The 10,923-nt window shown below is 40.0% G+C and overlaps 1 protein-coding gene across 1 annotated transcript; it reads left to right on the plus strand.

Annotated features, from left to right (window-relative positions):
- The first annotated feature begins 239 nt into the window (after positions 1 to 239).
- si:dkeyp-75h12.7 (uncharacterized) lies at positions 240 to 8,982 on the plus strand. Its single transcript, XM_066681379.1, has 7 exons — positions 240 to 330; positions 983 to 1,106; positions 3,040 to 3,206; positions 4,103 to 4,317; positions 4,961 to 5,099; positions 6,279 to 6,391; positions 7,976 to 8,982. The coding sequence occupies exons 1-7, from the start codon at positions 279 to 281 to the stop codon at positions 8,429 to 8,431; spliced, it is 1,266 nt and encodes a 421-aa protein (XP_066537476.1). The 5' UTR covers positions 240 to 278; the 3' UTR covers positions 8,432 to 8,982.
- The last annotated feature ends 1,941 nt before the right edge of the window (positions 8,983 to 10,923 follow it).

Raw genomic sequence — 10,923 nt, forward strand, 5'->3', positions numbered from 1 at the left:
TCTCGCTGTCGTTCTCTCTGTGTCTGACGTATGAGTGGCTGTTCTGTGGCTCTTCACCGAGTGTGTTCTGGCTTCTACACTCATTCTGGTGAAGGTGAGCCTCCCCAGACCCTCTGCTTTTTTTTTCTTCTTTGAACTCAATACTTGCCTGTTTTTGTAAATATATTTAATCTTGTATTATAGTTATTTAAATATGTAGCGTTTAAATAACAGGTGTCATATTTAAATAACAGGTTTCAGAAGCCCTCTCTTTGCATGGTCATTGTGTAACTGTGAAGATGTCAACTTTTGTCTCAGCCCTCTGTGTCCTCTGTCTGATGCTGAAAGTGGGTGAGTTGATTTGGATTTTTAAATTTGTTTAGAATTTCATTGTTCTCTCATTATTTAATTTTTTGGGTTTTTTTTACTGTGATTTCTCAAAATTATTATTTTCTAAAATGAATTTTGGCCACGAGTTTCACATCACTTCTAACACCTGCACACAGGCCTCTGTTGCGTAGAAACAGATTTTATTTATAAGGCTCTTCATTTAATTTCCAGTGGAATGTTTTATTTTCTGAGGCTCGATAAAAGGCGACTTGTAAAACCGAAATAAACCGTGTGAGAATTCTCATTTTCACGTTTGAAAGACAAAGGCATTCAGCCTCGTTGCTTGCGTTCTCAGAACATCAGAACAGTTAACGGAAAACCTTAAGGTCCGAGACCTCAGAATCACGGTGTTTGGCTTCATTTGAGTTGTGGGAAATTTGGAGGTGGGAGACTGTCCCTTCACATGACTTTTTAAGAACTTTACTTTCATTTTTTTTAAAGATTAAAAGCTGTAATTAAGGCAAAGGAAGGACACAGTAACACAGTCTTGTTAGTTTTGTTCTTATTTAACGCAGGTGCTCAGATATTTTATTGCTAATGGTTTTTTTATATTTAGGCATTTGAAATTAAAATGAGTGTGTGTTTATTTTTTTGCTGTTTGTGTTTGTTTTAGGGCCCTGTCACTCATGCGCTCTCAGAGTCCGAACACTGGATTTGGGCTGTCACCTACAGTGGACCTGTCCTGATGATGTCCTAAAATCTAGCACTACATTCACAGTCCAGACAAAGACTCAAGGGTGTGTATACACACACACACACACACACACACACACACACACATTGTTAAACACCATCTCCCACTGATTACTGAAGGAGTGTGAACTGATAAGAGAGAATACCTTCATCTTGTAATGAATAGATCCCTATCAGTTACATTGTGATTCAGAAGTGTGAATATTACACACTGCAGAGGAAACCATGCACCGCACACATGAAAAAACAAAGACAAATAAACCGTGATGGAAAAGAAAGGCGGGGGTAAGAGGTAGAGCTGTGTTTCTGCCTCGTCTCGTGAAACTTGTAGCTTGTGGTGTAGCTCAAAGCCACAGTGTAGGCTTCATCCCTGGCTGTGTGTGTGCGCGCACCTGCTTTTGTTATCTCAGAAATGAAAAGGACGATACTCTTTTCAGTTTCCTGTGACTCAGCCTCTGTCATTGTAAAGTGGAGTTGATTCAAAAAGGGTTTTTTTTTGTTTGTTTTGTTTTCTTTTTTGAGTAAATGGGGCTTACCAGTCAAATGAAGAATGAAGATATTAACATGAATTTGCAACTTTTTTTCAACAATAGAATCAAACCAGATGTTTGGCAGATGTGTGGGAGCTGAAAATAATTTTGTATTCTGTGTTTTGAAGATATTGAATATTTTATATATTGTCCCTTTACAGTTACACTCAGAGCCTTCTTCAGTTGAACATGTGTAGGAAACGGACCCTACAAATCTACAAATATTAAATATATTTAATATTATTAAATATAAATATATATATAAATACGTGTGTGTGTATATGTGTGTATATTATGTATATGTGTGTGTAATGACTTGTGTTTTTTACTCAAGGATTTATGTAAATCAAAAAGTAAAAGTAGTTATTTTTTAATCCACTGGATAAATAGATAGTCCACCAACCACAACATCCAGCCAACAGTGTCCTGTGTCCTCTGACAAAGGACTAGAGAATGACCAAAAGAAACTGCAGCAACAGATGAGCTACTATCTCTCACTTTACATCTACAAGGTGGACCAATGCGGCCGATTTATCTGTGTCTAACAGAGAGGACAGTGAATGGAAACAGTGTTTAAAAACTCCAGCAGCACTGCTGTAGTCTGCGTGGGTTTCCTCCAGGTGACTGTCTGTGAGGAGTGTGGTGTGTTCTCTCTGTGTCTGCGTGGGTTTCCTCTGGGTGACTGTCTGTGAGGAGTGTGGTGTGTTCTCTCTGTGTCTGTGTGGGTTTCCTCCGGGTGACTGTCTGTGAGGAGTGTGGTGTGTTCTCCCTGTGTCTGCGTGGGTTTCCTCCGGGTGACTGTCTGTGAGGAGTGTGGTGTGTTCTCCCTGTGTCTGCGTGGGTTTCCTCCAGGTGACTGTCTGTGAGGAGTGTGGTGTGTTCTCCCTGTGTCCACGTGTGTGTCCTCCGGGTGACTGTCTGTGAGGAGTGTGGTGTGTTCTCCCTGTGTCTGCGTGGGTTTCCTCCGGGTGACTGTCTGTGAGGAGTGTGGTGTGTTCTCCCTGTGTCTGCGTGGGTTTCCTCCGGGTGCTCCGGTTTCCTCCCACAGTCCAAACACACACATTGGTAGGTGGATTGGCGACTCAAAAATGTGCATAGGTGTGTGAGTGTGTGTGTGTTGCCCTGTGAAGGACTGGCGCCCCCTCCAGGGTGTATTCCTGCCTTGGGCCCAATGATTCCAGGTAGGCTCTGGACCCACCGTGACCCTGAACTGGATAAGGGTTACAGACAATGAATGAATAATATATATTAATTTATTTAAGACATTGCTGGTCTTAATGCAGTTCAATAGACTCTTTAAAAGGTTAATGTATGGGTTTTTGTTGCTCATTTAATGCCTTTTGTACAATATCTAATAACTTTTAAAATATCAATAATATTTTGTAGATTTAGTTACTTGGTAACAACCCTGAACACGTGTATATTTTTCTGTGTTGTTGTTTTGCAGGGAAGAGTGGCAGAATGTTTCTGAGTGTTTCCAGACCTCCACCTACAGCTGCGATGTGTCTCAGGCCTTTACAGATTTTGTTCTTTATAAACATATAAGACTGGGACTAAACCACAAACCTGGAGACACTCAGTGGAAAACAACATTATGTGACCCACTCAAAGATTGTACGAACCAAGTCTTTACAATGATGTTTACTGTTTTGCATTCTACTGCTACTACTACTACTAAACATTCAATTAATGATATTAATTATATTTTTGATCACAGTAAAGTTTACTTTCAGATTTCAGTGTGGACATTTCTGCTGATTTTTTTTTTCCCCAATTGTTTCTGTGTATGTTTGTGCAAACACTGCTTTTTTTCTCCCCTTTTACCTTGTCTTCATTTGCCTGGTAAAATACCTTTAGTGATATTACATGAGTATAAAGCATTCCTATAGCATTCTTTTTCTTAGATTTCGGGACTTAGCTGTCGGTTTTGCTGAGTGATAAGATCTGTCTCATAATCAGTGTTTCATCTATAAAATGTTGAGCAGGGTCAAGCATATCTATAAACACAATCATCCTCGCTCTCCCCACATTGGGTTGAATGGTCCACTCTTTCTCCCATCACTTAACACTGTGTGAGCACGTGTGAACTGAGCCGCTAATGTTCCAGAGTACCATTTTTGCAACGTTTCCAGCTAGAAATTACACATCTGACAGAATCTCCCTTTGTGCACTATGTGAGTTCATATGTCAAAACATCTAAAGATGTTTCTGCGTCAACAGCACTTGCAGTTGATTAAGGCATCTCCAGTGCAGAACTGTGACAGTGTGATGGGTGTGTGTGAAGTTTCAATCAAATGTAGGCTGGATACCCCAGTCAAATCTTGAACCGTATGTTTAAAATATGTTATATTGATCAACTGAACATGAATGACATCGTTTACGTAGTAGTAGTAGTAGTGGTATTAGGAATAATACATTTATAACTGAAAAATGCTTCTGTTGCATTAACTCTAAATGATAAAATCAATCTGGGTAAGTTTTAGTGTTGTTTGTCTTCTACCACTGTGCAGCAGATGCAAGGTTCAGTCCTCCCACTGTCTCTGTCTCTCTGAAGGAGAAAGGGCTGGATGTGGAGGTGACTTTTCCCTGTGCTCCTTCTGTGTACTGCGACAGCGTAGAAGAGGAAGATAATAAAGTGGCTGTAAACTGCTGTCCCCTTGCCCAATTCATTAAGCTCAATGCCACAGTGACGCTATACAACAAACACAATGCGGCTGATACTCAGGTGTCCAATTTCTGTTCTGCTTTTGTTTTTTTTATAAATAAGGCAAATGCTGATCTTCAGAATAACGAAAGAAAGATGAGATGGTCAATGTAAATATTAGGAATGTTGAGGAAGTGGTAATGACTTGAAATAATAGCCAATTAGCCATTCACAGAGGTGAAGTATTTGTGTATGTTGTTGGGCTATATTTATTTTTATAAATTGAGTGTAAATCACCTTATAAACCTGGTTTGTAATCACTCCCACGTTCACTCATATGTAACAAACTAATGATTCTCAACAAAGGGGCCTTTGGTTTGCTGTTGCTTTTCATAACAATGGTGCTTTGCATCAAAAATATATTTATTTATTTATTGTTTTTAAGTGTATAGGTAAATCATGTATATTTTAAATAATATGTTTAATATATAATATATATTTCTGTTGAGTTTTGACATTTCTAAATGTTGCAACAATGTTATAGATGTAAATAAATTCAGCATAAAGTGTGTTCATTTAAACGGGGAGTTGGGTGATGGCTAAATGTCTTGTACATAAACATATTAAAATGAATCGGGTGAATTGCTCGTGTGAAACTATTGTATTATGTTTCTAGTTGTGGTCCGTCATGCTTTCTGTATGTAATTATTTGTCTCTGTTCTAGTCTTTCAGTGAAGTGGTCCATGAAAACTGGTTGAGACATGACTTTGGTTTTTTGATGGAGGGTCAGGAATACTGCATCGTGGCTAAGTTTGCTTCCTCCCTGCTCTCGGAACCTCAATGCGTGTACATTCCATTTTCAGGTAAATCCTGCGTTCAGGTGTGTGTCCTCTTCATTTTCAGTGGTTATGTTTTACATGCAGATGGATGATCCATTAATAATTTAATAAGTCTAATAAACCTTATATATACACCTCAGTCATTACAGTAAAACACTTGAGACCAATCAGAAAGGAAATAATAGTGGAACCTAGTGTCTACGGTGGCACAACAGGTATCGTCGCTGTAACTCAGCTCCAGGATCATGGGGCTTTGGGTTCAATCCCCACTCTGTGTGACTGTCTATGAGGAGTTTGGTGTGTTCTTCCCGTGTTCATGTGGGTTTACCCACCAGTTCAGGGTCACAGTGGTTCATAGGGTCCAGAATCATAGGGTGCAAGTGGGAATATGATGGAGGGGGCACCCGTTGTTCAAAGGAAGAGACACACCTATGGACACTTTTTTTGAGCAGCCAATACAGCTACAAACTTGTGTTTTTGGACCATGTGAGTGAACCAGGGGCACCCAGAGGAAACGAGGAGAACACACCAAGCCACCTTGAGTGAGACTTGAACCCTCAATCCCAAGGATCCTGGAGCTGTGTGACAGTGACACGAAATTGCCCAGACCGCAGAATGACAAGCAATAATGCTGTCTTTCCTCTGTGGAAAGTAGCTCCTTCAGAGGCAGCAATTATTACTTAAGTGTACAGGATCTGTATTAGAGGAAACAGAGCGTTATAACATTTTGCAGCTTCCCCTGAGGCAGTGAGTTACATTGACAACTGAGATTTCTTGCAGCACTTTCAACCAATCATGAAACAGCACTAAGTGTACAGTAACAAAACAGGAAGTTATATTACACATTTATTCTTCCAGAGACATTTCTGTCAGTCACAGCAGACAAACGCATAGGTCTGGGCGGAGCTATCCTGTTTACATTTCTGCCCAATCACACATTAGTTCTGAATCGAATGCAGTGCTGTCCCCAGAAAAATTTTGCGTAGTGAACATGCTGAAAATCTGGCTAATGCTGTCATAAACGGATCAGTCTTAATCTACATTTAGAAATTAATCATTTGGATTGGCGAAGTTTTGCATGTGAACAGAGCTAGTGTTTACTTGGTGGCAAATACTTTTTGGTGTGTGGAACTTTTCACTCTAGCCATAGGAGCACTATTAGATGGAATAACTTGGCTGTTGATATCTGTGCCCGTTCTCCAGGACGTCTGTACCTAGCAGTGCTGTGTGGAGTGGCCATTGCGTTTCTTCTCATAGGAATGATTTTGCTGTGGAAATGGTGGGCTTCATCTGACTCCAGACTCCCAAAATCACTGGTACTTTAATTTAGACAAAACTTGTTTTAGATCTGAACCCCATACACCTCCAACATTTACAACAGCTACATGAGTAAAGTAATGAAAATCTTAATTCTTATAACAGCATTGACTCATTCAAGGCATTGCAACTGTGGGGAAATCACTGCGGTGTCGTTCCTAAGATGAATCAGAGTTGATATAAAATTGGCACCAAAATACATTGTGATTAAAATGAACAAAATTTCCATAAATGACTGAATTGTTTATTATTAATATTATTCATTACCTCAAACAGTTATTTCCCAAAGACGTTGTATTTATATCAGGATCCTGAACTCAAACCTTCCTTATGACAATGAAAACACTGATGTGGAGTAATTTCTTTAAAGGCTAAGCACCACTTAATGGACCTCCATGAATATTTCACATTATTGTAGTTACTGACATATATAAGTATGAATTAAAATGAAAATAGCTGCTTAATGTGCTTTAAAACTGACAATTTTATTAAATTGACGGAAAAACCCGAGCTCTCTACGGAAATTCTTGAACGCAACCGTGACGTCACTGGTGGACAACAGCTGAACAACGCCGCGGTAAAACACCGTTATGACAGTATCTAGCTAAATAACCAACATTATTCATGACAATAGCCTAGCAATAAGCTAAACTCAAATTTAGAGGTACCGTTATTCTTGTAAATGTGATCGAAGTCGAACTCGAATTCATCCGACACTATAAACCTCCGTAATGCAGCTACGTAGCCGAGTATAATCTGAGACACCGAGTTTAGCGAGTCAAGCTAACGTTAACTAACACCAACTAAAACAGGCGAAGTGAGTGTCCTTACCCTGTTTACCTCCATGTTACAGAGGCTCTTGAACACCTTTCGTTGGTGTCCTTACATGCCCATATTGTTGGAAAAGCGCCAGTGAAATGAGCTACAGATAACGGAGTGAGCGGATGGTCCTTTCCAAAGTGCCCGTTTAAAGTTGACAAATTTAGTCCATTTTCTGGATATTTTGGGATCTTTGGGCCATTTGTGCACAGATGTCCCACTGTACATTGAATGATTGCAGCCAAAAACACACCTTTTCATCGTTTTGCATTAAATTAAGTGCAGCTTCTAGAGTTGTTGTCCACCATCTACGTCACAGGCAAGACGCCTATTAGAGTTTCCCAACACCGCTCAACGGTCTTTTAAACCTTATTCCTTCAATTAGTAAGAAATAACATGTTTTCTGACTATCAATAAACACAAGTTAGGAACTCAAATTCCACTGTATTTATTTGTTTGACACTTTCATAGAGCTGCTGCTTAGCCTTTAATACAAGACAAGTCTAAAACTTTTATTAGGAATGCATGTAGCATGAGATGCAGAATACGCAACCAACTTCTAAGACTGAACGTTGTGGGTGTGGAGAAATGGCTGCAGATTTCTTTGAAGAACCGATAACAAGAATAAAAAGAAGCTGTTATAACAAACAAATTAAACGTTAAAGAGTTTATATTATTGTTATTAAGGGTGTACTGTGCTCCGTCACTGTGTTGTACATTTTTAATGCTTCGTCATTTCCAATGTTGTGGGTGTGTTTGCACAGATGTCTCTTGCAAATATGGATCAGGAGTTTCAAGGTGTGGGTGAATCTGAGAAAATGGCTTCAGAAGAAGAAGAGAACTTAGTTATGTTGTCCTTTGTTTCCCTGTCTTCTCTTACTGAGACCCAGTCAACACACGCGTATTCCCACAGCTTTGGAAATGGATACTACTTTTCATCCATTCGGGACCGCCAGGCCGATGATGAAGAACTTGTTTACCAGTTTAATGTGGAAACGGATGGGGATGCGTCTCAAGTTCAATATCCAAGCAATCTGTATCCATCAGAAGCAGCGCATGGAAAGAGTCCAGCAGGTTCACCGGACCCCTCTCCTGTTCTGGGGAATTTCTGCATTCCCTTGAGCTCTGTGAGAGTAGCTGGCACTCACAAAGAAGAGACAGAATTGGATCGTATCCTCAAGATACCTCTGGACCTGAAAATTAGTAATGATTCTCCATAAGTGGCTGGTGGAGATGGTTCCTTTTCCATTATCACTGACTTACAGACAGTGGTTTAAGATCAATGAAATCTTTCCTGTTCCAGGCTGTAGTTTTTCCCAAAAGCCTTCAAAGAACTATTGCCATTTTCTTATGAATAAATGGCTTTTTCAGTAAAGGATGCGTGGAGCCTATTATTGATTAACTGAAATCTTTATTAAGGGCTGCCCAAACCCTACTTATGGGGTCTATAGAGACTAATTCCTGTCTTGACAAATTAGCGCTATACAGCCAAAGGTTTGCAGACACCTCTTCTCATGAGTGATTTCTGCCCACACCTGTGCACTGCCAATAGAATATGGCTCTTTGGAGCATCTGCACATGCACCAAGGGTCACCATGCATAAAGGCAAATGTGGGCTGTAGTAGTATGTAGTACGCAGTATGTAGTACCTGAACTCACTAGTGCTCTTGTTGCTGTGAGGATTTGATTGCCATGTGTTAAGACGTCTTAGGAGAGTAGAAGCTGTAACTAGAGTAAAAGGAGACAACCTACATTCAAGGAGTATTTCAATATCCTTGAAATAACATCCTTCAGAAGAAACATTGGTCAAGAAGGTGTTTAGATTAAAGTCCACAGTCCAGACTTCTGATTAGTTGGATCAGGGGTGTTTGATTAAGGCAAAATAAGTCAGAGACCACCCTTAGACTTCAATCATTTTGGGTATAAAGCTTTAACACACATATATACACTTGAATACACAGTAATACAACAATTCCCAGATAGCAACGTTTCCCGACCTGGTCAGGCCCACATCATCAATTCCCATGGTCCACTTCTCACATGGCTTGAGAGCACTTGAGCAGAGTGCTCCTGCGTTCCAAATGAGGGCCGTATTAGCAGGTACCATGAGCAATGTTACCAGTTTTTGGGAGATGTGTTTGCTGCGGCCAGCACAGCCCTATCTTTAACAAAAGTGGGCCAGATGTGACCAATTTAGTGTTTTTAACATATGGCCCACTTTTGGTTCACATGCAGTTTGGCTTGTGCTGCCAGTCGTTTGACAGAAGCCATGTGGTCTTGGTTTTTAACAGCTTAATATACATTTTCTTTTTTAAGAATTCAGTGTGTTTACTCTTTGCACCCATTACAGCCTCTAGTCATTTCACAAGCCGTGTTTCAGGTCTCTTTTTTTAAACTGCAGGGATGTTTTTCTGACGAGACCAAGGCTTTTATTGAACGTGTTGCAGGCATCAAATTCAAAATGAGTGAATATTTGCAAAATAACAACGTTTATCCATTTAAACATTTGAATATCTTGTGTTTGTGGTGTAGTCGATTGAATAAAGGTTGAAATAGATTTGCAAATCATCGTATTCTGTTTTTATTTATATTTTACACAACGTCCCAACTTCATTCTGAAGAAGTTAACAACCCCAATTCCAATGGTCTTTTTTTCCACTAGAACATCGGTTAATGTTTTCGAAAGACTCGAAGCCTGTTTCTAAAGCACCTTTTACAAATGTGCAAACAAAAAAAATGGGTTCTTGTTTAACCAGAGAATCTCTTAGGTTTTACAATGTACTGATTGTGATGTTCACTGTCCTTAATGTGCGATACTGAATCGGTGTGTTTTATTGTAGTCGGGTCAGGACCTTGTACATATGGAGTCATTTTAACGCTTATTGTTGGCGGTAGTGTACGTGTCGCCTACGTATGCTCTATGTATTCAATAAATCAAATAAATGGTCAGATGGAAAGCCCTCAATGTGTTGGACGTTGTTAATGGACTCCAGATTTTCTGTTATACGGTGGTGTGACTCATTTCTGTAGGCTGTAATAAATCCCGTCCTGTCAGGTTTACCCCCCGTGGATTCTCTTGGTCTTCTATAGCTTGTGTTGTTTTTCCATGTCTTTCCTGCCTGACTCACCGTTGCTGGTCATGGCTTCGTTTTCTGTGGCCCATGAAGCACAAGTCACTGAACGTGGTTCTGAAAACCACAACAGACCCAAAGGACCAAGCAAGTTCTCAGAAGTCCGATGCATTGCCACTGTGTTGTTGCCATGTGTGGCTTTAATTAGAAATCCCGTCCAGTTGTGTACTTAGCCCCCCACTGTGCTGTTCCAGCTTCTAGCTACGCTGAACTTTTCAAGGTTTTTTGAACTCTGATTGCTCTCCAATTGGTTCTGCTCCATCTCATGCTGTTTAATCCAGTGGAAAAAGGCTGCTGATTTGCTGCCCTGTCGTTTGGCAGTAGGGTTTTTTTTTTTATGGTTCGGTGCCACTGTGACCTTTCAGATGAAGCCTACAGCAATTTATTCCACCAGCGAATTAATGTATGCAACTTGTAAATCAAAACTAGAGATGCCAAACTTGACACCTGTGCTTGAGCCCGGTGTTTTTAAATGTCACAATTCAAGTTAACCAAAGTGAAATGCAGAAGAGACAGAGGAAACAAACACTGCTTTAATAAAGCCACAAGCCACAGGCCTGAAAAACAAGCACAAGTGACAA

Source organism: Hoplias malabaricus, chromosome 9, assembly GCF_029633855.1.
Source record: "Hoplias malabaricus isolate fHopMal1 chromosome 9, fHopMal1.hap1, whole genome shotgun sequence".
In the NCBI taxonomy this organism is placed as follows: domain Eukaryota; kingdom Metazoa; phylum Chordata; class Actinopteri; order Characiformes; family Erythrinidae; genus Hoplias; species Hoplias malabaricus.

What these genes read in the sequence shown, in the direction of transcription:
- si:dkeyp-75h12.7 (XM_066681379.1), top strand. Translation starts at nt 279, where the DNA reads ATGTCAACTTTTGTCTCAGCCCTCTGTGTCCTCTGTCTGATGCTGAAA. An exon ending in GTCCAGACAAAGACTCAAGG is followed by an intron (nt 1,107 to 3,039) that starts GTGTGTATACAC and finishes GTTGTTTTGCAG; the next exon opens with GGAAGAGTGGCAGAATGTTT. An exon ending in CCAGACTCCCAAAATCACTG is followed by an intron (nt 6,392 to 7,975) that starts GTACTTTAATTT and finishes GTGTTTGCACAG; the next exon opens with ATGTCTCTTGCAAATATGGA.